This window comes from Epinephelus moara, chromosome 23 (genome assembly GCF_006386435.1).
Source record: "Epinephelus moara isolate mb chromosome 23, YSFRI_EMoa_1.0, whole genome shotgun sequence".
Taxonomy (NCBI): domain Eukaryota; kingdom Metazoa; phylum Chordata; class Actinopteri; order Perciformes; family Serranidae; genus Epinephelus; species Epinephelus moara.
This window is the reverse complement of record NC_065528.1, coordinates 16,494,943-16,518,909: the sequence shown is the minus strand read 5'-3', so window position 1 is coordinate 16,518,909 and position 23,967 is coordinate 16,494,943. Positions and strand designations below refer to the sequence as shown.

The 23,967-nt window shown below is 40.7% G+C and overlaps 2 protein-coding genes across 2 annotated transcripts in view; one reads left to right on the top strand and one right to left on the bottom strand.

Moving 5' to 3' along the window:
• The window catches only part of gsap (gamma-secretase activating protein), a 55,130-nt gene extending 39,028 nt beyond the window's left edge, over nt 1-16,102 (bottom strand). The window contains exons 1-18 of the mRNA XM_050036032.1: nt 15,656-16,102; nt 14,034-14,104; nt 13,076-13,132; nt 12,911-12,980; nt 11,769-11,816; nt 11,586-11,674; nt 11,071-11,140; nt 10,840-10,889; nt 10,370-10,495; nt 9,339-9,395; nt 9,205-9,251; nt 8,937-9,022; nt 7,939-8,016; nt 7,739-7,825; nt 7,437-7,529; nt 7,091-7,259; nt 6,580-6,670; nt 1,429-1,498 (exon numbers count right to left, since the gene is read on the bottom strand). Coding sequence (XP_049891989.1) covers nt 1,429-1,498; nt 6,580-6,670; nt 7,091-7,259; nt 7,437-7,529; nt 7,739-7,825; nt 7,939-8,016; nt 8,937-9,022; nt 9,205-9,251; nt 9,339-9,395; nt 10,370-10,495; nt 10,840-10,889; nt 11,071-11,140; nt 11,586-11,674; nt 11,769-11,816; nt 12,911-12,980; nt 13,076-13,132; nt 14,034-14,104; nt 15,656-15,743 — 1,447 coding nt within the window. The 5' untranslated portion in view covers nt 15,744-16,102. The remainder of the gene's footprint in view (nt 1-1,428; nt 1,499-6,579; nt 6,671-7,090; nt 7,260-7,436; nt 7,530-7,738; nt 7,826-7,938; nt 8,017-8,936; nt 9,023-9,204; nt 9,252-9,338; nt 9,396-10,369; nt 10,496-10,839; nt 10,890-11,070; nt 11,141-11,585; nt 11,675-11,768; nt 11,817-12,910; nt 12,981-13,075; nt 13,133-14,033; nt 14,105-15,655) is intronic.
• A 3,514-nt stretch (nt 16,103-19,616) lies between these two features.
• nampt1 (nicotinamide phosphoribosyltransferase 1) overlaps nt 19,617-23,967 on the top strand; it is a 30,306-nt gene continuing 25,955 nt past the window's right edge. Inside the window, exon 1 of the mRNA XM_050035894.1 lies at nt 19,617-19,752. Coding sequence (XP_049891851.1) covers nt 19,699-19,752 — 54 coding nt within the window. The 5' untranslated portion in view covers nt 19,617-19,698. The remainder of the gene's footprint in view (nt 19,753-23,967) is intronic.

Here is a 23,967-nt window from a genome sequence, read left to right as displayed (position 1 = left end):
GTGTGGTAACATCCCTAGAGGAAATATTAAAAATGCTGGGGTGTTGTTGTCATATAGTTGTCTACGGCAGCAGATCGTTCTGTGTTTCTACTGGTCAAAGTGACGGCTGTGATGGGAAAATTGGATCTCAGTGAAGGGCAAGTGGTCCATAACTTTAATTTTGGAGACAAAAAAATGTAGGCTTAGCGCCCTGTGGTCCATTGCCCAATAGGAAATGTAGAATACTTAAAAGTACTTTAAAAGTGCTTGAGTTATAACGTTGGAAGTACTTTTAAAGTAATTGAGTTACTTTACTCAGGGAGTAATGCAGCAAAGTAACTGGTTACTTTTTTAAAAAGTAACGCAGTAACGTACTTTGAATACTTTTAAAGTAACCCTTACCCAACACTGACTGGGACTAACCACAGACAGTCTATGGGACTAACTAGCTTACTGCTACTTCTGCTATCTCACTGGAAGTTGCGCACATAATCATTTCTAGAGTAGTGCCCTCAGGAATAAGGTGGATTATGATTATTCTAAAGTGATTTGAGAAAGTACAACCTACTTCCATTACTACAGTCAACATCTACATGTGTTTCAACTCCTGACTGAGAGGATAGGAATGTTATAATATCATACAGGGCTAAAATGATGAACTGTGGATTTTGTTATGATTCAGCAGGCATACTTGCAGCAATTTCTGTATTGTGTTTGAGAACAATATAAATGATTATATTATCCAGTGACTGAGGAAGAGGGCCCACAAACAAGGCTCTTCCATCAGTTGACCTGTCCCACCCCCGGTCGCACCACAATCACTATGATATATTAGTGAGCACAGGGTACTAATGTTTTATTTATTAGGTCAACATGATTGTTTTCATATACTGCACAGTATTAATATGAACTCTCTGTATCTTAGAGCGAGTTAAAGTAGTTACAGCAGCTTCAATAATATGCAAATGTATGCGGCAAGGTGCTCCAACATCTAATGTGATAATCTATTCTCTGGGTGATGACTGTTTTGGTAAATGTGAAATTAATATCATGTACCGTTCTATTTACTTCAGACGGACATTGTGGGACATTCAAATGGGTTGCAGTGTGTCTCCTAGGACTACACCATATTTTTTTAAAAACATTCTGTTCAAGCTTCAAGTCTCCAAGGGCTCTAACTCAGACTCTCCAGACCTGCGTTGGACGTCTGGCACAAGTCTGCAAGAGAAGAGATTTTAAGAGCCAAACAGAGCAGACAAATGTTGATGAAAGAATTCAGTTTTGTGTAGATAAGATGTAAGCAGTCTAGCAGCCACAGGCAGAAGGAGACATAAAAAGGCAAGAGAGCAGCTGGACTCTAAAGGGAAGAAGAAGAAGAAGAAGAAGAAGAAGAAGAAGAAGAAGTGATACTCTGGTGACTTGCGTCCCCATGCTTCAGCTGCCACTGACCTAGAATGAACTCCTGGATCTGATCAAAGGATTCGAAGGCGTTCACGTTGTCACACAGCCATTCGATGATCTAGAGGCAGGACAGAAGCACACAGGGGACAGGTGTCAATGTGGTGGGAGTGCAACAAGACAGCAGTACAACATGAGGCGTTTTCATTTTTTCCAAGAAACCCCCTTTTTGTTGTGTCTGCACCTTAAGAACAAGAAACTACTGTAGTTCTTCAGACGCCATTTTGAAGGACTTTTTTAGCTCCCATTTTAGAGTAGGTTCTCTCCGAGCACAAGAGGAACCTTGAGTGAGGTAAGCGACCAATGATTGGTTGAACACAGCCAATGCAGGACTGGCATTTAAAAACCTGTTAGTCATGTAAACAACAGACCAAACAACAGCTTGTAACAAAGAAATGGAAGAAAACACTGATAAATAGATCGTCAGTGAAGTCCAGACTTTACTGAGCATACAAGCAACAGTGGAAATACAACACAATCTCAACCCGTCAAAGCAAAAGTGACTATACCAACCGCTGGCTGGCTTGTGTCACTACAGCACTTTATTGCAAGTGTGAACTTAGACAGAAAAAAAGCCTTTGAAGGTATTTTGTTCTCGAGGGAGTTCCCCCGTGGGCAGTTCCTCTCAGGGAGTCCCCACAACTGTCTGGTCTGAAAACGCCTGGGGTCATCTTTCAATATAGAGTGGAAGCTTGGGGAAACAGCTTGTCTGGCTCAGTCCAAAGCAGGTTACAAAGATCCACCTCCCAGCACCTCTAAAGCTCATTCATTTAAACATCACATCTCATTTGATAAATCATCACGGAAACTGAAACATAAAAACAAGTTGCGGTAATGTGCTTGATGATTTCTTGGCTAAACACAATGACTTCCTGAAGTCTCACTGGTTGACTGGCGTCCTCATGGTTACATTATGACTGTACAGATGAGGTGCTAGTAGGTGGATTTTTAGCCCTTTTCCATACACGTGCTGCTGGCTTGGCTTGACTTGGTTTGATTCGGCGCATTTCCCAATGTGGCAGGGATTTGCACACTCATACAACAACGTGTGTCTTTAACTGAAGATGTGCTTATTTTGAGTTGATGACGTTTAAAAGCAACACTCTCTTCAACACTATTTACTAGACCGTCATGCAATGGTTGTTGGTAGCCATCGACTTATTACGATTTTGCTTGACACCTAATGCTTATTGCTTGAAAAACAAGCACAAGATGACAAAATGGATCGAGAAGACAAAGACGCTGAATCATCCCTGAACGATGACAAAGCCCATGTTACATAAACACAACCCTCTTGGAGGCATTCGAGCGTGCTTGGACCTGACTCTAGAGATGGTCCATGTCAGGTGCGACTTGCCGCAACAGAGCACAACTTGGCGCGTTTAAACTGGTAATGGAAATACAAATCAAAGCAGCATGGTCTGACTCAAGACGACCAAAAGTGCCAATGGAAAAGCACTACTAGCTACCTTTGGACAGAGCCAGGCTAGCTGCTTCCAGACTTTCAGACTAACCTAATCGTCTCCTACCTAAAGCGTCATATTAGGCATACAAATAGGGGTGGTATCATCTAAATCGCGGCAAGAGGGTGAAGACGTATTGCTACGTAAGTATGTGGAAATATGCCTTTAAAACCAACCTCTCTGTTTCACTCGTTCAGGTGTTTAGGGGGCAGCAATAGCTTAGTCCGCAGAGGCTTGGCTTGGGGACTGGATTGTGGACGGATTGCTGCACGGGGGAGTTCACCTCCTGGGAGCTGCTGCCTTAAAGCAAGGCACCAAACCCCCGACAGAAAGGATTATTCATTCATTCATTCATTTTCCGTAACCGCTTATCCTGTTAGGGGTCGCTAGGGTGCTGGAGCCTATCCCAGCTGACATTGGGCGAGAGGCAGGGTACAACCTGGACAGGTCGCCAGACTATCGCAGGGCTGACACATTGAGACAGACAACCATTCATGCTCACATTCACATGTCCAAAAACATGCAGGTTAATTGGTGACTCTAAATTGCCCATAGGTGTGAATGTGAGAAAGTATTAGTAATGTGTATCATTATCATGTATCAACATGGCTCTAGGGATGGCAAAGACGGTCGCTTGGTCCACTGCTTTGGTGCAGAGTAGACTGAAATAACAAAAATTAGATGAAATATTGCCTTAATATTGGGTCTTTGGAGATCCCCTGACTTTTCATTAATGCCACCAGCAGGACATTAACAGGACATTAAGATGGTAAATATGGTAACCATACAAACATTGGCATGGTTATTATTGTCAGTGAGAGCAGGCTGGTGTTAACCACTACTATGGCTGTAGAGTCTTTATCAAACAGTAGGTATCTTGTTTGGTGATAAAACAGGTCTAGTCACTGATGAGGATTTTCGAGATGATGGGTATACTGATGTTTACATTACAGAAACATGAAATATTAATGATGTCCTCAAAGATAGTCCCTGCAAATCTCACAGCCGCAGCACAGCAGAGCGAAAACTCATTTTCTGTTGCCCATTTCTCTGCTATTTGAACAAAGATCTCTTTTCCAAAGTCAGTGCGAGTCCAGAGACAGACAACACCGCATAACAATTGTGTGAAGAGAAAGAAGAAGAAGAAAAAGGTTCAAGTAGAAAAACTTAATTTGCACAGCATTCTTTTGAGGTTACAAACTGCTGTCAACAAACAAAAAAAACGGGTATCAAGCAATCGCCTTCATTAAAGCCGCAACGTTTTGCGCTGCTGGCCCCATTAACAGAGTCCACCAAGAGTACAAAAGTTATGTGTGGTGTCCAATTTCCCAGTGCTAGCTGCACTAATGAAGCTGGTGACTCATTTAACCTCTAAAGAAAGAATTTATTACAATCTATCAGAGCAGCTGGAACATCTTAATTTAGGTGTACTTCTAATAGAGTCTGAGTCATCGTCAGCTCCGTGCCCAAACAAAATTTCTGCCCCTTTCTTTCTCTCTTTGTTTGACTCTGTTTGATCTCTGTCTACTTGTCTTGTCTCCTCTCCTGTTTTATTACAGCATCCTGTCGTCTACCCTCCAGATTCTCACTTCCAACTCAAGGTTGACACCTACTGAATTCACAGAGAAGTGCAGTGAAGCTGCCATCTCTACCTTTATCTATTAATTTTTACTTCCTCCGTTCACTTTCTTTGAAGGAATGCATCAAACAGTGACATTAACATCCATAATCTTTGTCAGGTTTCCCTCTTCTATGCTTCTTTGTTGTTCCCTCACATCTGCATTCAGTCCCTCCCTTCATGTAGTGATAATATTGAGCTTGAGACTAATTAAACAGTGACAAGAACTGACGTTTTCAATGATTTTATGTTCAACAAATAAAGGATGCCATTTAGTTGTATGGAAATGCAAATTGCTCTGTGGGGGCTTCAGATGATGTGTTACATCTTTCATTTGGCCAGATTGTATACATATTTTGTTGTATGTATTCATGGCTCAGTCCAAACCTAGAGGGGTCCAAGGTCATGCTCTCCCTGGGAAATTTTCCCCATTTACAGCAGCTATATGCGCTATTTTCGAGCAATTTGAGAGAACAGATCACCTACAAATCTGTACATCATTTGGGGAAAACATGACAAATGCCAAGGAGAAAAATCCTCCTGTGGTGCCTACATCCTATTTCTGTATCTAGTTGTTCTACATCTGTCTTCATTATTCTGAAACCAGAGCACAACAAATGTTAAGGATGACTTATTTTCACTCCTGCCACCTAATAAGAGGCAAAAACTGTCTGATGTTATTATTTTTTAGTTGCATAACATAGGTAGGATGGCAATTTGGTGTTAATAGCATCAGTGATCTTGTGCTCTCACATAGATAGACCTATTTCCCTACGCTGTGTCAGCGCTAAAGCCCTAGAAGCAAACATTATTATTCTGCTACAGGGGGAAGAATGCTCTGGCTTATTTGTATTTCTTTAAACCTGACACAAATGTCTTAGGCAGCGCTAAGCCCAGGATGCAGCGACGGTGCCCTTGCAAAATAATTTCTTGTTTTGGTGGAATATTTGTATGTGACGAGGCGAGCATTGTCATTAAAAAGGCTGATACGCCTCAAAAAACAATAACAGACATATGTCGACTGTCTTTTTTATCAGTAAAAATTCAATCCCATGAACATTACTTGATAATCGGTGCCCTAAAGCTGACTATTCTTAAGCTCTTGAAGAGTTCACTGAACCTTTTAAAGCCACATACCATTTGCTGGCTGTATGGGACTCTTGCAGAACATTACGACAATATCATGGAAGCTTGTGTTAAGAGGATCGGATTGGTATGTTGGTGAATATAGTGTTACTGGATACATGTCGCTGCCAGGGCAAAAAGATGTGGCAAATCAACTCTGACTGGCCATGACAGAAAACAGATCAACATGGGGCATTAGAGTCCTGAGAGACGGAGTCTGGGTTTTTCCGAGGCGCGTTCACGAGTTGTTGTATTTATTGCAGATCTTTACAACAATTCATTGAAATAACAAAGCAGGCATGCCTGATTGCACGATCCAAATCTTCTTCAAAACTTGCCATTTTCAGCGGGGAAAGTTGTTTGCTCAGAGGTTGTTGTTGTTTGCTATAGCGAAGGGGAATACCAGTCTAAATAGCTGGCCGATGGCAGATTTATCGCCATATTCTATAGCCAGTGAGTCACACCACTTATCTTGAAATCTTTTTCTTTATATTATGGTGGAGTAGAGTTCACAGAATAAATGTTTAGCTGACGAATCTGCTACATTTGAATCAAGGGCCATAATAATCTGGGCTGCTCTAACTGCAAATCAAGGATCTCCAACAATGCTGAGTTAATGTGGTCTTCAATACTCTGAATTGAATATGAGACCAACAGAAGAACGTTTCCTCAATTATATTAGATTTCTTTAGGGAATAGCATAGTAGGATAAACGACATCGGAATATATTATCCTGTGAAAGTTGAAGGTTTTTTAAAAGCCTAAAGGATTTGGGGATTTTGAGAAAACATTCAGGGCTGGAGCCCCAGAAGCTACCTTCCGACTCTGCCTCTGTTTGGGGAAAAAAGTTTACTTTGCTCTAACTTTAACACAAAAACTCAGTAAATTTGCTTTAGATGTCAATACTTCCAACGTCTTCCCTGCCTTCATTTGTACCTTCAGCTCCAGGTTTGGGTCGTTTCCCATGTAAACCAGCAAGTAGTGGAGGGCGGCCAGGCGCTGAGGGTCAGTCTTACTGCTGGAACACCTTGGATGGAGGTGACATAGGGCAAATTTACTTTTATACGACATAAGCATATGCAAACACAAGAGACACAAAGGCAGACAGCAAACAGTCAGGTGATGTATGTGCTCTTTAAAGGTGGAATGAATAAGTGAATGAATGGATTGAACAAAATCGAGCAAGGGGACCACTGATGCATCTTTATTGAGCCGGATGGTTGAATCCAATCTGCTGGCAACGACTCAACTTAAAGCTGTTCTTACATTTATTGCAAAGAGACTCTGCAGGTGCACGCAAAAATAACTTCTCAAAAAATAGCTTTCTACCTGTCTGCTCCCTGCCTGCACATATATTCCCCTCTGCTCTCAAGTGCCTCCTCTTCGTATATAAATAATAACCCCAATATACATAAATCTTTCATTTTCACAAAAAGATATGAATCACCTAGAGGGAGTGTCTGATCGCAGAATCCGCAGCAGGAAGGCAGGGCTCAGCTCAGCGGTGTGGATCCTCCCACTGGCCAGGTCTAAAAAACTACCACTGGACTCTTGTTCTGCATGCAACACCGTGATGTTAGCCGACTGACACTGCAGGCCCAAGTCTGCGTCGAGACCTTTAAGTTGTTGAGAAAGACAGACAGAGAATAAGACACTTTCTACATACAAATACCAATGAAACATTTATCTGTATTTAAATATCAGGAAAAAATGTGGCTGAGAAAGGATGTTAAGAAACTGCTCCACAGCCATCACTCAGCTTGGACATGATTTGCACCAAAAACTTGTCTTACCTGAGAGAAAGAGGGAGTGACAGAGCATCTCCTCCTGCCTAGTGTTGATACAATGGAGGAAACAGTCCTGCAGATACACCAGGATGTGATAACCTACATATAAAAATAACACAGCATCACTACTATGTCGAGTTGACATGCTGCATGAGGACACATTTGTATTTGTGAGTCTGTGTTGCTGTCTTGAATGCAAGAGTAAGGAATGCGTGTCGACCTTACAAACTCACACACTTGCGTTGAATTTATATGGATTCTGAGGTGTGTGTGTATGACTTGTTTTACATTTCTGTGTGTGGAGTGACCTAGAGGGATGAAGAGTGGATGCAGCTGTGCAGGTTTTTGTGGCGACTGGTCGCTGCCCAGCGACACTCTGTGCATCTTGCTGCAGTCTGCAGGAAGTGAGGAAAGCCATATTTGTCACCATGTGTTACAGATAAAAACAGGGAAAAAAAGACAGTAATAGAAATTAGGTATAATAGATTCTTTGGCATACAGTACACACCTTTGTGGACTAAAAGCACAGTATACATCAGTTCCTGTTTGTCTTTAAGAGGCTGGCTGTAGCACACACACATGCTTCCTGAAAACAAACGACAGGGACAGTGCAGTTATGGATCGCACAGCAGGCGCCGTCGATAAAATATAACGCACATCCATAATGACATTCATGATAATCAAAAAGAAATGAAATCAGTTGTGACGGTAAATCAATTCACATATGAATACCTTACATTGAAGATATAATATGCAGGACTTTCCTGATAAACAATGTACAAATAATCCCTCTCACTCTTCACTTATGGCCCACTACAAGAGCAAGGTGGTGTATTTTTATGCAGAGACTCTGCCCTCTATTTTCTGTGCTTGGGTTGTTTATGGGCGTGTACTCCCACAGCGTCAGGTGAGGTAGCGACCAGGTGCCAGACTGTAAACAGCAGGCATACAAGCGACACAACACCAAAAAACACAAATGCAAAACGAGAGCAAATCTGTGGTCGGATTTTACTTTCACTTTAGCTAAAAACCTGCATAGTATACCTTTTAATAAACTTTTTAAAGGTATATCCATTGGTGAGAGGACAGGAGCAAGGGTGAATGATTGATTCCGAAATCAAAGATTCAATCAACACTTTAATGAGTGAATCAGATAATAACTCCCTCCCTTGTTGGGGATTTGACTTCTAATCTTTGAACACTAACTCCACCACACAATCTTACTTTTGCAAACAAATATGAACCTGATATCATTGATCAGCACCTCATTTTGAAGTGTAACTCTCCCAGAAATGTTTTGATCATCGTGCCATCACTATGACTGTGAATTATGCACTGCAGATTCTAACACAGCCTCATACTTGTGACAGGGACTCACTTTCTTGTTTCCACAAAGAGGAATGCAAAACACACACACAGGTAAACAGAATTAGTCACGAAGGTGGAACTTCAGTTTGTGTGCGAGCATATTATTCATGGAAGGAGTCTGATGTGCGGATGTGTTACCTATGCTGTTTGTGAACACTTCCATCCTAATGAGCTCCTTGTCTGGCCTCTCCATGTGATAATGGTCAAAACCCAGATTTACAAACCTGTTGGACACACACACAAAGTAAATACAATAATATTTGAAGGTGCCTTGCACAGCACAGGAAGTGTGCAGGAATTCATTTTAGTGTTTCTAATTGCAGGTAAATGTCAATAATATAGAATTAAGCTCCTGCTGAGAAAAGATATCTCTATATTTTTACTGCGCTATTAGTTGTTGTCTTACTTGACTGTGCGGAAAAGATTGGCAGGCAACTTTAACGGAAGCTCCAACTGTGGGATGATAATAATGTGCAGCAAAGTGTGTTATTATCAGAGGCAAGCAGAAGTGAAAATATACTATGGTAAAACACAACTCACCACAATTTCGCAGTTATGGTTGGCGTAAAACTGAACGCATCGCAGCAGGAACTTTTCCTGTGAAATGACATCATAAGGATTTTGTGTTATTCAATGTTCTTTGTTCTGTGCTGTCCATAGCAGGGGTGTAAGAAAATACTGATACACTCGAGTATCTCAGTGTTATGTTTTGTGAGATTGTATTGCTTTACAACAACACTGTATCGATTTTTCATTCATTTATTCATTCATTCATTTACAGGGTGATAAAAATGCTAAAGTGCAGATGTATAGTTAAAAGCATTTACACTCAGTTAAAACAAGATCAGAAATAAGGCACTTAAACAGCCGTAATGGTGTCAGAGTGTCCAAGTTTAAGGTCTTTTGTAGATGAGTCCATGTCTAAGGTGCACTGTAAGAGAATGACATGCTTCCTAGTTCTGTTCTGATAAAGGGAAAGTGAAGCAACAACCGATTATGTGAGCGAGAAACATGATTATGTGAGGACAGAGTTAAGAGTGATGTCTGAATTTTATTCCCAGGTTTGGTTCAGGGTGAAAAAAGAACATGCAGGTAAGATCGCAGGTGTTGGTGCAGATGATAAATACAATAAATAAAATGGGAATAATAAAAATCTAATATCAAGTTTGAACATTTTAATCCTCTATTGTGTCGGCTCTGTCTTCTGCGCCTTCTGTGCTTAGGATATGCGGTGTCAGGGTTGAGCCATAGATCTTGTGTCGACAAGTCTAGGAACTAATTGGTCGTATGTACAGGTGGTGGGGTGGGTCCAATATTGCTCGCTGTGGCCTGAAAATCAGACCCATCCAAGACTCTGGTTTTACCTCTGACCACTAAATAGCAGTGTTGTAATCGATCTTCAGTCATTCGACTCTTCATCTCCGCTACCGTTAACACAAAGAAGTAAGAGTCCCAAAAGGTTCCCTACTAGCATTGACAGTTGTCCTAAAATTGGATTTTAAAGTCCACAGCCATCTTTTTTGGATTGATGTAACCCATTGCAACGTCCTCACAAATACAGTCATACATGCCTGTATGTGTGTTGCACTGTGAGTGAGATAGTAGACTCTTTGTGTGTGTCTGTCCCACTGGACCCAGCAGAAGTCCTCCACTATTGTCTCTGCGGTTTTGGACAAACGCTCTGGATTCGCCATCACCTGTTTCACACAAACACATTGATATTCAGCTTCGTAGACACACTGAATTCCTGATGCAAAGCTCCCCGGGAGGGCACGAGACACAGTATAGTTTATGGCTCGAGCGGCTGAGACCATATATTCTTTGCAGCGGGTTATGTAAATACATTCCAACCTTTTTGCTTATCAATTATGAAATATGTGCAGAATTTATACCTTTAAAAAACGGCACAGAACCAACCAGCCAGAAAAATCCTCAACGCAATTTATAGTTAAGCTGAGGCCGCTAACCACAGACACTTTCTTCAAAAAGAAAAACGAGCTGGCCTAAGTGAGCAATGTGGTAAACGTAGAGTCCGACTCACCACTCGGTAACCCTCCTGTTTCGTCAGCACAACGTGGTAAAGATCCACATCTGAAATGCACAGAAGGATATGCATAACCACAGCTTGATCCAGCGTGATGTTTCTCCTGCTGTTTTCTTCCTCTCCAAATGTGAAAACCCAGATTATGCCTCTCTAAATTTGATGATCTGTTTTGTTACAGATTAAACACGGCCCACACAGACAGACGAGCACAAGAGCACACAGACTCACATCCATCCTCAGTCAGCAGCAGCAGGTGGCTCTCCAGCACTGATCTCCTGTCACTTTCTGAATGGAGGAACTAAGGACAGCCGTAGAAAACATGAGTCAGCATCTGGTGGTTTACAACAGTTACCAGATGGAGACATCTACTTGCTGATTTTCATGTTTTAATGCAAGCCTTAAACATTCTTAGCATATCTTTAAGTTTGTGGTTTGGCAATGAGACGATCACCCAACAGTAAAGACGACAGAGGCTACAGCCACAAAGGCCTGATGACATTTATATAAACAACATCCCTCTGATCATAAAAAGTTCTAACTGAGAAAGAGAGGAAGATAAAAGATGAGAAAGAGGGGGGACGGAAACTACGGGCCAGAGCGCCTTCAGCAAGCTTGCAAAATAAAAAGTACATGGCACACTTACACTGTTATACACAGTAACTGCAACATCAGCTTGTGGCTACAATAAAACCAGCATGAATGTGGCCAAAACAACACACACACACACACACACAAAACTCTACCTGCACTTTGACCCTGCAGTCTACTGCCTTGAGGACTTTAGTGTTGTTTATGGGATGGATCTCAATCAGGAGGGTTAGACACTTGGATACTAAGGCAGAGAATGTAAGAGGAAATTAACTGTATGAATGGGCTGATGGCACGGTCTGTAGATGAAACAGAGAGAAAGAGATGTTGGGTGTTACTTGGTTTGAGGCGCTCCTCTCCTGTGGTGTTTTGTGCCAAGCTGACAGCTGAGAAGGAAAAAGCACAGGCAAGGTATTATATGACTTAATCTAAATGTATTCTCCACAGAGACTACCATAAGTCTGGGTTTCTTTAACTACAATTTGGCACCATCACAGTCGATAATGTCCGATGGCTCAGATCCAAACAAAGCTTCTCACTTAACTGCCTGATTTGGGGTCAAGAACACACAGCAGACTGTTAAAAATATTGGACGTAGCCACCGTGAAATCATCCACTGGTTTGTGGACCCCTGTTTTGAAGCCTCCGGTTTGGCATTTGGCCATTGCCATCTTGGACTTTTGGAGCCAGAAGTGACCTGAGGCTACCATATTTGGACAGGAGAGTGGAGCTGTGGAGGAGCGAGGGGTGGAACTGACCAATTAACTGAGGTGACACCTAGCGCTCAAAGTGGCCATGCCCTCACTAACGGATAACTTAAAGCTTTAATAAGAGTTATATCAAAGTTTGAGACTGTCTTCCTCCGAAATACGACCACATAGGGCATTTTCACAGCAGAAATTACAACCCATATTTACCTTTTTTATTAGGCGGCGACCTCTAGTGGCCGTAGCAATTATTACGGGAACAAAGGAGAAAGTCAGGCGCGAGGTATAAAGAGCGAGAAAGTCCGCTTAGGATGGGAGAAGGGAGGGGAGGTGGGTGGGTCAAACAAACACCGGACTTTCATCCAGGAAACCAGTGTCCGTGTCTCTTGTGAATCCAAAAGTCAATGTAGAATTATTTTAAAAATGAAACGTCGTATGTTGACGTATGTCACGTGACACGTCTCCTGACAGATAACCTTAGTAACAAACATAGTTATTTAAAGCCAAACCATGATATTTTGTCGAAACCTAACCAAGGAGTTTTGTTGCAAAACCGTTTTTCGTACCAGGCTGTAAACATGTTTATTTTTGCTTTTAAGTTTGGCATTTTAACATAGGGGTTTGTGGGAGTTGACTCGCTTTTGGAGCCAGCCTCAAGTGGCCATTTGAAGAACTGCAGTTTTTGGTACTTCTGTATTTGCTTCATTTCTCAAAAGTATTTTTAACAATGTCTGTTGCTAGTAATTGATTATCTGTACATTACAGAGGCTCACCTAACAGCGTCTCCTCCTTGTTCAGGGAACAGCTGCTGACACACACCTGCTTGTCAAATGTGTACAGGAGCTGTTGGAGAGAATTTACAACTACATGAAGATGGGCGCACAAAAGCAAAATCTGCTGCACTAAAGCCAAGGTGACATGGGACACACACACAATACCTTATTCTGTTTGGTGTTGAAGTCATATTTCCCAATCCTAGTAGTCCCTGTTGCTCCCTGTTTGAGAATAGGAAGTTAGAGCAGAAGGATAGAAGAGCTACTCAGTTCATTAAATCAATCAAACTAAAGAGTTGGATAATAGTAATCTGTCCCAACAGAGCTGCCCTACATTCCCACTGGTGTCCTCCACCATATTAATATGTGTGGAACGTCACACTTGACCTCTTCATTACCTTGGTTGACCATGCTGATTATCCTGACTAGACCTGCTTCACTTCAAACCAGCGAATTCACCACTTTTTCTTTTTTTTTTTGGGGGGGGGGTTCAGAAGATTTCACATAAAAAGTCTGCTTGAAACCCAAGGCAGTGCCAGGCATGCATAAAGCTGTGAACCTTGCACAAAAAAAAGAGATTATTTCCTCTTTGCAGGCTGCAGAATGTCTTTAACCTACTAAACCCACAGACTCTTTGGAGGGTCTATCATTAAAAATTTATGTTGTGCAGGGGAGCGCGGTTCAGCACACAGAACTTTGTTTGAAATTCTGGCAAAGATCCCAAGGTTTCAGAAAATATGTCAAGCAGAATTATGGAGAAAGCTGTTGAGAGAATGTTTTTTTATTTGATGATGAATGGTGGGGACACAAAAAATGGCATTTGGGATTTGAATATTTTATCTACTGTGGCTTCAATGAAGGACTGAAGCAAGCAAATATGGTATAGTTTGTAATCAATGTTATATCTAACAAAATGTAAACTAAGATACTCAAATTTTACACTGCAACACATGTAACCTGCCCCAAGATTCAACATGGCGATGACAGTAAAAAGAAGAGAAACCAACGCAGGTTGTAACACAACTTAAATGGAAAGAGCACTGGATTAATAAGGATTAGAATACACTCACTCAATGAGTACATTCAGTATACTTAACATGCACTGCCATCACTATGGACTTACCTTCCAGGAATAAAGGATGCCCCCATCCCTCTCAATGTTCAGGATACGAGTGTCCACTGCTCCAGAGTATTCTGCAGACACAGCATCGTTATCATGAACAACAGCGTGCCCTGACAAACAAGATTTTAGTATCCCTACCACTGCTCAAGCTGGACATACTAAGTGTTATGATAGATGAGAATATAGTGTGTTTCCCCTGTATTATAACTTGTTATTACAAGCATAAGGTGACCAGATGTATCGGTGAAGGAGTCTGTAAATGTGCTGCATAATGTTATGAGACATGATCAGATGCTGATGCATTACCTGCATAACCAGCACTGTCATGCATCACTTTCAATACACTTTTATCATACGTCTGTGTGCTTAGTGTTAAGTTTACAGTAAAAAATGTCATGCAAACAGAGTTTTTATGTCTTATAATGTTGCAGCAAACTTTATCTAAGCAATTAAAGCAAACTTTTAATTGCTTAGGTAAGACTTTGTTGGTTTTAAATTTAAGATGAAATCATCACACATGAACTCAAACACTTGAACATTATGAAATCGTGTTATATCTTAATGTTGCAGTTGTATTGTTGTTGCTGTTGTTACTGTCGCGATGACTTGATGTTGTGTTGTCTTGCTGTTGTTAATGCTGAAGCCATTGTGTCATGAATATGTTCTATTTTGTAATTGTATTTTTTTTCCGATCAACTGTTTTTATGGCATTATAACATAATTCCACATGCATATACAAAAAACAAACAAAAATAACCCAAGTCAAACCAGCAAAAGATTATTTAAAATTGTGATTGTTTTTTATAGCGTCTTTTAGCAGAGAAATTATTCCCTGTTTCTCGCCCAGGGACTACAGAGGAAAATTAGCTTAATAACTGTGCACTGTCCCTTTTTAAATAAATTAAATAAATAAATAAACCAGCATGATATTTGAAAGTCTCGCCTAAATATGGGGATTCTGCAAAAATAATCGAATTATCTATTTTCAGTCCTGTGTTAACCAATTAGTGGTTACACTGGAAATAAAATAATCTGCATTTTATTTAGTTTATATTTTCTCTAATTAGATATAGGATAAATATATATATAGATGCTGGAAACATGCAACTCCAGATATTTTGGGATATTTATTTAATTCATTGTATTTTTTAAGAGTTTTTCTGTAATTTATATTTTAATTTAAAATGTTATTCCATTATTAGGACGCTTTAAAGCAGATATATACTTGATTCATTCCCTTATAAAGGTATTTAGAAGGGGAATGTGAAGAGTAAATAGCGCCATCTACTGGTGTACACGTATTAACCTTTAATTACTAAAGGATTTCTGTTTTTAAAGCTAAAGCTAACGTTACAACAAACTCCTAGCTACACTTTCTTACAGAAATATACGTTGTATAGGATACTGTGTAATGTCATACTAATTACACATAATATATATAAAATAATAATGTACAATACACAGTTAAATTCACTCTGACTGTGTATTAACAGAGACAGGTTGAACTTAAACCTGATAGTTTAAGCTAGCAGTGTTAGCTTCATGTTGGTAGTTCAGCTTGGTGTGTTATAAGCGGTTTAACAGTGGAACAGCAGCCGACCGTTGACACCTGAACGCCTCACCTTTCACCCTGCAGACCGACGCCTCCTTCCTGAGGATGTCACACACCACATCTCTGTGCAGGTCAAACTTTGGCTTTAACTTCAGCATGTTAACAGCACCTCTGTCTCCTTCTTCGCTTTCAGTTTAAACTCAACCTCAGCTTTTATAAAATCCTCCGGTGTGGTTTGTTTCCCGGCAGCTCGTGCGTGTCTGCGCAGGCTGGGCATCATGTGACCGAAACTTACATGCTAACTGTGGGCACCGAAAGCAGCAGAGCACCTGAACACTTCTTCTCATAAACTATATCCACTTCTTCCTCTTGTCTCCAGAAAGGTATTTTTATTGACATGCGGAAATGTCACGTTTTCCTGTAGTTTGGCTCCTCCCTTCAACCGGAGCAGGCCGGCGGGAGAGGCGCCGCCATAGGCCGAGGAAAGCGTCGGTCCAGCGGGTTGGAATGTGTCACCGTCCCGCTGAGTGAGTGCGCCATCCAGGGTCAGACAGGCACTTCACACTGGTGTCACAATGTCACAGAGGGGTCCCATTCTGTTGCTAAATGTGTTTAATTAAAAACCTGGCATAATAGTTTAAGACTTACACTAGGAGAAAGGCATGAGTGTTGTAAGTTTTAAGAGTTTTAGGTTAAAAGTTTTACATAAAATTAAAGCAAAAATATAGCTTTCTGCATTGATATGTAGTTTTTAAAAAGTGTATTTTTACCCTAACAATATATCAAACTGTGACTGGCATTTTATCACTTAAAAAAAACATACAGTAGGCCAGAATGATAAATCAACAAAATAATGATTAATTGCTGCCCAATAGTACATTTAAAACAGGGGTGTCAGACTCATTTTAGTTCATGGGCCACATAAAGACCTTTTTTCCAAGTGGGCCAGACCAGTAAAACCATTGTATAATAACTTATAAACAACACCACTGATAAAAGTTTCCCTTTTTTGTTGTAAAGAAGTACAAGTACATTCTGAAAAGCCCTGAAGCCTCCTTTTACATGTTTAACTTGCTCCCAAGACCTTATACCTCTTAGCCTTCACAACTGCATCAATATTAGGTGTGCAAAGTCATCCAATGGGTCAGATTGGACCCTTTGGCAGGCAAGTTCTGGCCCATGGGTCACATGTTTAACACCCCTAAATTAGAGGATCAGAAAAGTATGTTATTAGTAGCATTAGTATCTTTTCAGTAAGTGTTTGGGAACTGAGGACACTAACTGTTGAGGTTTTGAAAGTGAAATTCTTTCCTATTTTTGCTCAATATATGACTTCAGTTGGTCAAAAGTTCTGGGTCTCCATTGTTGTATTTTGTGCTTCATAACTCGCCATACATACTCAATGGGAGGCAGGTCCGAACTGCAGGCAGGCCAGACTAGTGCCCTCACTCTTTTACTATGAAGCCAAACTGTTGTAACACATGCAGGAAGTGTCTTGCCGATATCTTGCCAGAATAAGCAAAGAGGTCATCTGGATGGCAGCATATGTTGCTCCAAAACCTGTATGTACCTTTCAGCATTCATGGAGCCTTCACAGATGTACCAGTTACCCATGATGCCATGGGCACTAACACCCCTCCATATCATCACATATGCTTCCTTTTGAACTTTGCACTGGTAACAATCTGGACAGTCCTTTTCCTCTTTAGCATGGAGGACACAACGTTCATGATTTCCAAAAACAATTTGAAATGTTGGCTCGTCAGACCACAGCACACCTACCATCTATCTCAGATGAGCTCGGGGCGCCAAGAAGTTGGCAGCGTTTCTGGATGTTGATATACAGCTCTCACTTTGCACTGACAACTGTTTCAGTCTTTGCTTGTGAACAACTGTGTTTCGAGGATGCCCCTTACATACCCAATAATGATATTATCGCTTGTTACCAATCAAGCTGTTTACCTGTGGAATGTTCCTAAAAGCGTCCAAACTTTTTTGGAATCAAGAAATGATTCTCTTTCACTTTATTAGGGATATCAGGTAAAAGTAAGGGTGCAAAATCAGAAATATGCTGGTGTCTGCAGATTATAATTGTTGTTAAAGTTGCAGAAAACACATCTAAACCCTTGGACAATCCTGATTCAAGACATAGCCAAATTGAACACTCTTAACATGCCAGAATATTAGGGGAAAGCAAATTAGGCAAGATGAGGCACCAATTTAAGTTGGCGCTGGTCTTGCCTGTCCTCCTAAGCCAGTGAGATGTCAATTTACTTTTTAAATCAAGGTTATGTTGCTCATTTTAATGTGAAATCCCTTCTCGAAAATGAATTTCAGACGGTTTATTTGAAAAAAAGGTGGACTTTTTTTTGCTACTAAGTTGGATGCTGCTGACTGTTATAACCACATCAGTTCCCTTCCAGACAGCTCATAAAGATTATGCATGTCATTGCACTTTTATTCCCTCCAGAAAGCAAATTGTAATGAGTATTACTTCCTCTCTGCTCATAGTTATTGCAATGATAGCCTATTACGCCTCTGTTTGCTTTATTCTTTTGATCCAGACACACTTGCATCTTCCGAGCTATTGTCAAGCTCCAAAAATAACACTTTGTGATACAATAACAAAGAGATTGCACACACACATTCATCCTGCATACCAAAAAGTATGGAGCATTTCATTGCAATTCTGTTACGAGGGCACAAGCTTAGTCCCTTACTCTACTAACTGCTTAAATAACGAACCACTGTAGCACACCAGGTGCACACATATACAGTACACCCCAATGAGCCTTTTAGTGTAATGTCTAATATTGTGACAGCATTTGATGATGAACACTGCCCCCTGCTGCTGAGTTTGAAAACTGAACATGAGAGTGGTTCATGTCTGCATCAACTCTGAGAGGGAATTGAAGCAAAGAGCTCCCACTCTTTCTCTGCTTTCCCACAGTCCTATAAACAGACTGAACACTTGTGCATCTGCTGCTGGATATGCCATTATTCAGTGTTGCCAAGCAAAGCATTAACTCTGTTTATGAGTTACTGGTCTTCTATTTTATTCTGTTCTCCTACAAAATACCATCTGGTACGACATAATTTGGAAGTTGCCATGATAAATAATGCTTTAAAATGATTGTGAAAGTGATTTTATAGGGTTATAATTTGTATTTGTCACTTTTTTATTCATAGTGGTAAATACTTCCTCAGAGATACAAAATACCAAATGCTGTGTGCAATGAGGATAAAGTAAATTCACAAAAATGATATTCTTTGTCAATGGAAAATGAATTAATGTGTTATAAAGAAGGCATTAGTTGAGCCTAGAAATATCTCATCGTCCTTTTTGGTGTGTTCAGGGCCGTAGCCATGGAGTCAACATTGGGGGGACCAAATCTGCACCTCCTGCAAAAAAAAAATCTAAATTTGAAAACCAATTCATTCCCTATTATGTCATATGATTTATTAAAATTGAATACAGCTATACATATATGCAACATGAATGACTGACTGCTACTCAGACTTCATTTGGGCTATCTGACAAATGTAATGTAATAAAGACATTATCATTGGCAGAGTGTTACAATAATAACACCAACAGCTGGTGTACTGCAAGACAATTGCTAGGTTTATTTATGATTATGATTACATTTGTTAATGATTCGTTTGGACAGGGTGTGTAGTTGATTGTGGTTGATTGACAGCTGGTGTACGGCAACACCACTTGGACAAACCACAGTTTATTTTTATTCATATATATATATATATATATATATATATATATATATTTGGGGGACAGGCATTTTGAGCGTATTTGAATATTATGTATGATATTATAATTACTGCAATGGGTCTTTATCTTTCATTGATGAGTGGTCATCTTCCTAAATATAGACACTCTTTGGTCAAGCCGGGTTGGCTGGCCGAGTGGAGCCGAAGATAGCCGAGGGATGCCGGAGTTTTCGTGACGTCGTTCCGCCCGCCCCTTCCCCCGCCCGCCCGGTTCCCTCGACTCGTCCTTCCCCCTACCCAGCTCCACTACCAGGCTGGAGCCTCCGGCAGCACAGCACGCAACACACTGACAGCTGCGACCGACTCACAACCAAGGGGGGAAAGATGGAGCACAGAGACGACGGCTTCAACATATTGCTAGCGACCGACTCATACAAGGTACCGTGCTCATGGCGCTGTCAGGCGGAGGGAGACTGGGTTGGAGGGGAGCGGCTGATGGATGAAAATTGATAAAGTCAAGGTGGTTTCATCACCAGTCCCAAGGCCATCACACTGCTCTCTGTGGCCGGTTCACAGCAGGCCGAATGGCCAGGAGAGGGAGGAGGAGAGGGGCTGGTACAGCAGGGATGGGGTACCAAATTCAGAAAGCGAGCATCCCCCTCTGAGCTAACTAGCTAACACAAGACCTTTGGTTATTACTGAGCCAGTTGCCCACCGGCTTTGCTAGTTAAAGTGGCACAAGCTAGCTGTGTTCGCTAGCCTGTTAGCTCACAGGGAGCGCAGAAGGGAGGCAAGGAGGATTGATATTTAAAAAAGCTAATATTAGCCACTAGCTAGCAAGTGCTGTGCGGATAGCCCGGTGAACTGCACATGGACAGTCTCATTCAAGAGCTCAGTCAGGCGCAATGTTAGCCAGCATGGGGCTAGTCACTACCGGCGGCAATGCCTCACTTTCGGGAAATCAAAACCGAAAGTTAAAAAGAGTCAGAGGGAATTTTCCCCTCTGTCATACAGCTAGGTTATCACAGTCCAAATTATTGCACACAGAGACGCTCTGTGCGTTTAAACGATATTCAACAGCGGGGTTAGAGCATTCATGGCAGATATAACAGCGTGTTGCGTTTAAGTACCACAAAACAGACCGCTAAACAATAATGGAGACCAAATGCACTTGCAGGAATGTATTATCGCACGTAGCAAGTGGTTGCCCAGGCCGGTTGCCATGTACAGGAGTCATGTGACAGTGTTCAGTGATGGTGTTGATGGGACAGCAGGGCCAAAATTACAAAGAGGAAAGGGAAGGGAGGTAGGGACAGCAGCAGAGGTTAAGTATACAGACGAGATACAGGCAACAGAGATTAAACTGAGAGGTGCTGACCGAGATTACATAACAACTGCAGTGATGCATAATGAGGTTTTAATTGTAGTCTAAGGTAAAAATAAGGTTTATGATGTGGCAAATACAAATGTGCACCATGGTTGTAATGATTACATAAAAACAGTAGCATTTATGAACCCAACCATGACCTTAATGATGAGGAAAAGTGGTGTAATCATCAAGCACTTCCCCACTGTATTATAGAACTCTAATAGTAGCAACAGGGGTTGTACTTTTCCACATTATTTTAAATGCTGCCTGTTTTTTAAAGGACCTGTCACCTTTTTCTGTTGTGATCATGAACAGCACATTAATTACTGCTGATAGATGGATTAAAGGTCCAGTGTGTACGATTTAGGGGGATTTAGTGGCATCTAGTGGTGAGGAGTGCAGATTGCAACCAGATGAAACTTCCCCTGGATAGAATTCCTCAGTATTCATTGTTCAGGAGGTTTTTTCTGGGAGCCAAATTGTCCGCAGAGGTCGCTTCCTCTCCACAATAAACGGACCTGGTGATTAAAACCAGTAAAAACCCTGAGTAAATTAGTTTCTTTCCCGTCTTTAACCACGGTGGTCAAAAGGCAAAGGGCCTTGTGGAGATTCAGTGTTTGGTTTGTCCATTTTGGCTACTGTAGGAACATGGCAGACTCCGTTGACGAGGGCACAATTCCTTCCTTTGATATAAACGGTTCATTTTAAGGTAACGAAAAAGCAACGATTGATATTTTCAGGTTATTATACACTAAAGAAAGCATACTTATTATATTAAATTTAATTTCTGCCAATATGTCCCTCTAAATCCTACACACTGGACTTTGGGTTCCAATTCAGGGTTAAATAATTATTGAGGTAATAAGATGTATTTAGGATAACTTAAATAAAAATGAAGTGTACTATTTTTCGTATACGTCATCACATGTCTAGTGTACACAAATATTAATAATGCCTTTTATTGCAGTTACAGCAACAGTTTTTATTCTATAATATATGTCTTAACAGAGTGCTGTACAAGTATATTTTAATTAACTTGTGTCTGCTAATGCACTCTTTTGATTCTCAGCCAGGCTCTGAGAGTGTGCGAGGTTTTGGTCAGAGGTCTTTTCGCGTAAGGTATATCAACATGAGACAGGCGCTTTGTCATGTAAAGGATCTGCTAATGCTGAGAATACTGCTGTAGCTTTTCCCTTTAATCTCCATACATGGTTAAGATATAGTTTTATACATTTTTCAGGGATGTAACCTTTAGATTCATGAAGGAAATTCCGTGTTTTCTTAAGTGTAGGGAAATAGTGTTTGGATTGTGGTAAATATAGTTTTAAATTTAGTTTGCAATTCCAGGATGGATTTTTTATTTAGTTTCCAGGGTTGCACATGATTTCAAGAGCCACATATTTTTAAAAGCATATAACTGGTATTATTTTCCCTTTATAGTAATTGGGACAGTCTAGAATCTCTTTCTCTATCCCTCAATAATGACTTTCATAGTGCCTCGGGAAAGACACTTCTCCCAAAATGCTCTTTTGTGAGCGTGCAACAGAAGAAGGCTGCATTTGCTCTTGATAGCTACTAGGTGTGTGTCCAATCTAAAGCAGACTGGTGTTTCCTGTCATGTCAGGATTGCTCTAGAGACGCAGCTAAATGAGGGTAAAGACAAAAGATTTAGGTGGTTCTGATCAAATTTCATGTTATGTCTTTGTCTCTGCCTCTGTTGCCATACCAGGCTGAAGTTACTGTTATTGTCTCTTAAAACAGCCAGTTGAGTTACACAGAAGTAAACATGACCTGGCAGTCATTTAGGATCAGTTGTCTGATAACCTGCGCTCTTACTAAATTTATAACTGTCACAACATCTCAGTCACCATGTGTTTTGGTGTGCCTTGTTTCATTGACAGTGGCTTGTGTATGTTGTCTGTGCATGACTGGGCAATAACCTTTGTAAAGAGATAAGGGGCACTGCCAGCAGCACTTGAATGTCCGGCGTGCCAACCAGAGGCACGTACTTTGCTCTCAGGACATGAAAACAACCTGCACCTGAACGTCTTTGTCTTTTTTTGTCTGTTTGGATTGAAAGGAGGAGCTCAGCCCCAAAGCCAAACTCGCCTATTGTCTGGAAACACACGCACACACGCACACATGCACACGTTCATTGTTAGTGTGAAGGGTCTGTCATCTTTGAACTTACTACAGGGTGGAGGTGGACAGCCCGTCATTGTTCACACACGTTTTTAAAGCTACCCCACAACACAAACTTGTCGGCATATGACCACATTTATGTAACATGACATTTTTCTGACCCTTAAATCCAGAGAGAATTACAGTGAGTAAGTAAGGGTGTAGGATTTTGTTGGGAAAGAAACATTTTCAGAGTAGAATGGATACACTGAGGGTTGAACCTGTGACATTTAAGTAATGGGATGGTCCCATTAAGCATTATGCAGCATGAACAGCTGCTGCATGCCTCAGATGTTGGGCTGTTTGAAGAGAGACATATCACCTGAGGAACATCCACTCTGGTGGCCTGATTAGAGTTTTTTATATCCAAACATTTCATTCATCACACGAGGGCTTCCACTATCTCATGTTCATGACACAACAGTGAAGCCGAAAAGGGCAACAGAGAATTAATACGCACGTTTTGAAATGAAAATGACTGACCCCACCAGGACTTTCTGTACCTTTAGATATAGTTGCTGACTGTCAGTGTAGTAATATGAGTGATGGTGCATTCTTAATTACCTCCACACCATCAGGGTTTTGTAATGCAGATAAAAGGAGGAGAGTGGTTTAAAAATTCAGAGAAATTGAGGTCAGAGATTACACTGAACATTAAGTCAGGTTCACTCTAGAGTCTAGACAAAAGTTTAAGTTGTCTAGGGCTATGATTACTTTCGATTAGTATGCTAATTATTTTCTCAATTAATCATTCTGTCCATAAGTATGGGGAAAAATAGTACACAGTCACACAGTGCCAAGTATCAATTTTTCTTCAATGTTTTATATATATATATATATATATATATATATATATATATATATATAAAGTGAAAAATATATTAATTATAAATATTACAAATACAAATTGAAGCCTACTAGAATAATATAATCAATTGCCTTTTCAGTCCACTAGCTAGTCACTGGCTGAAGTGAGATGAACAGACTGAAAACTATAAGATAAAACAAAAGTTTGCCTTCGGGAACATAATATTCAGTTGAAAAAAAAAGGTAATAATTCAAAATATATTTTATCGCATTACTCAGCATATCGCAACATATTT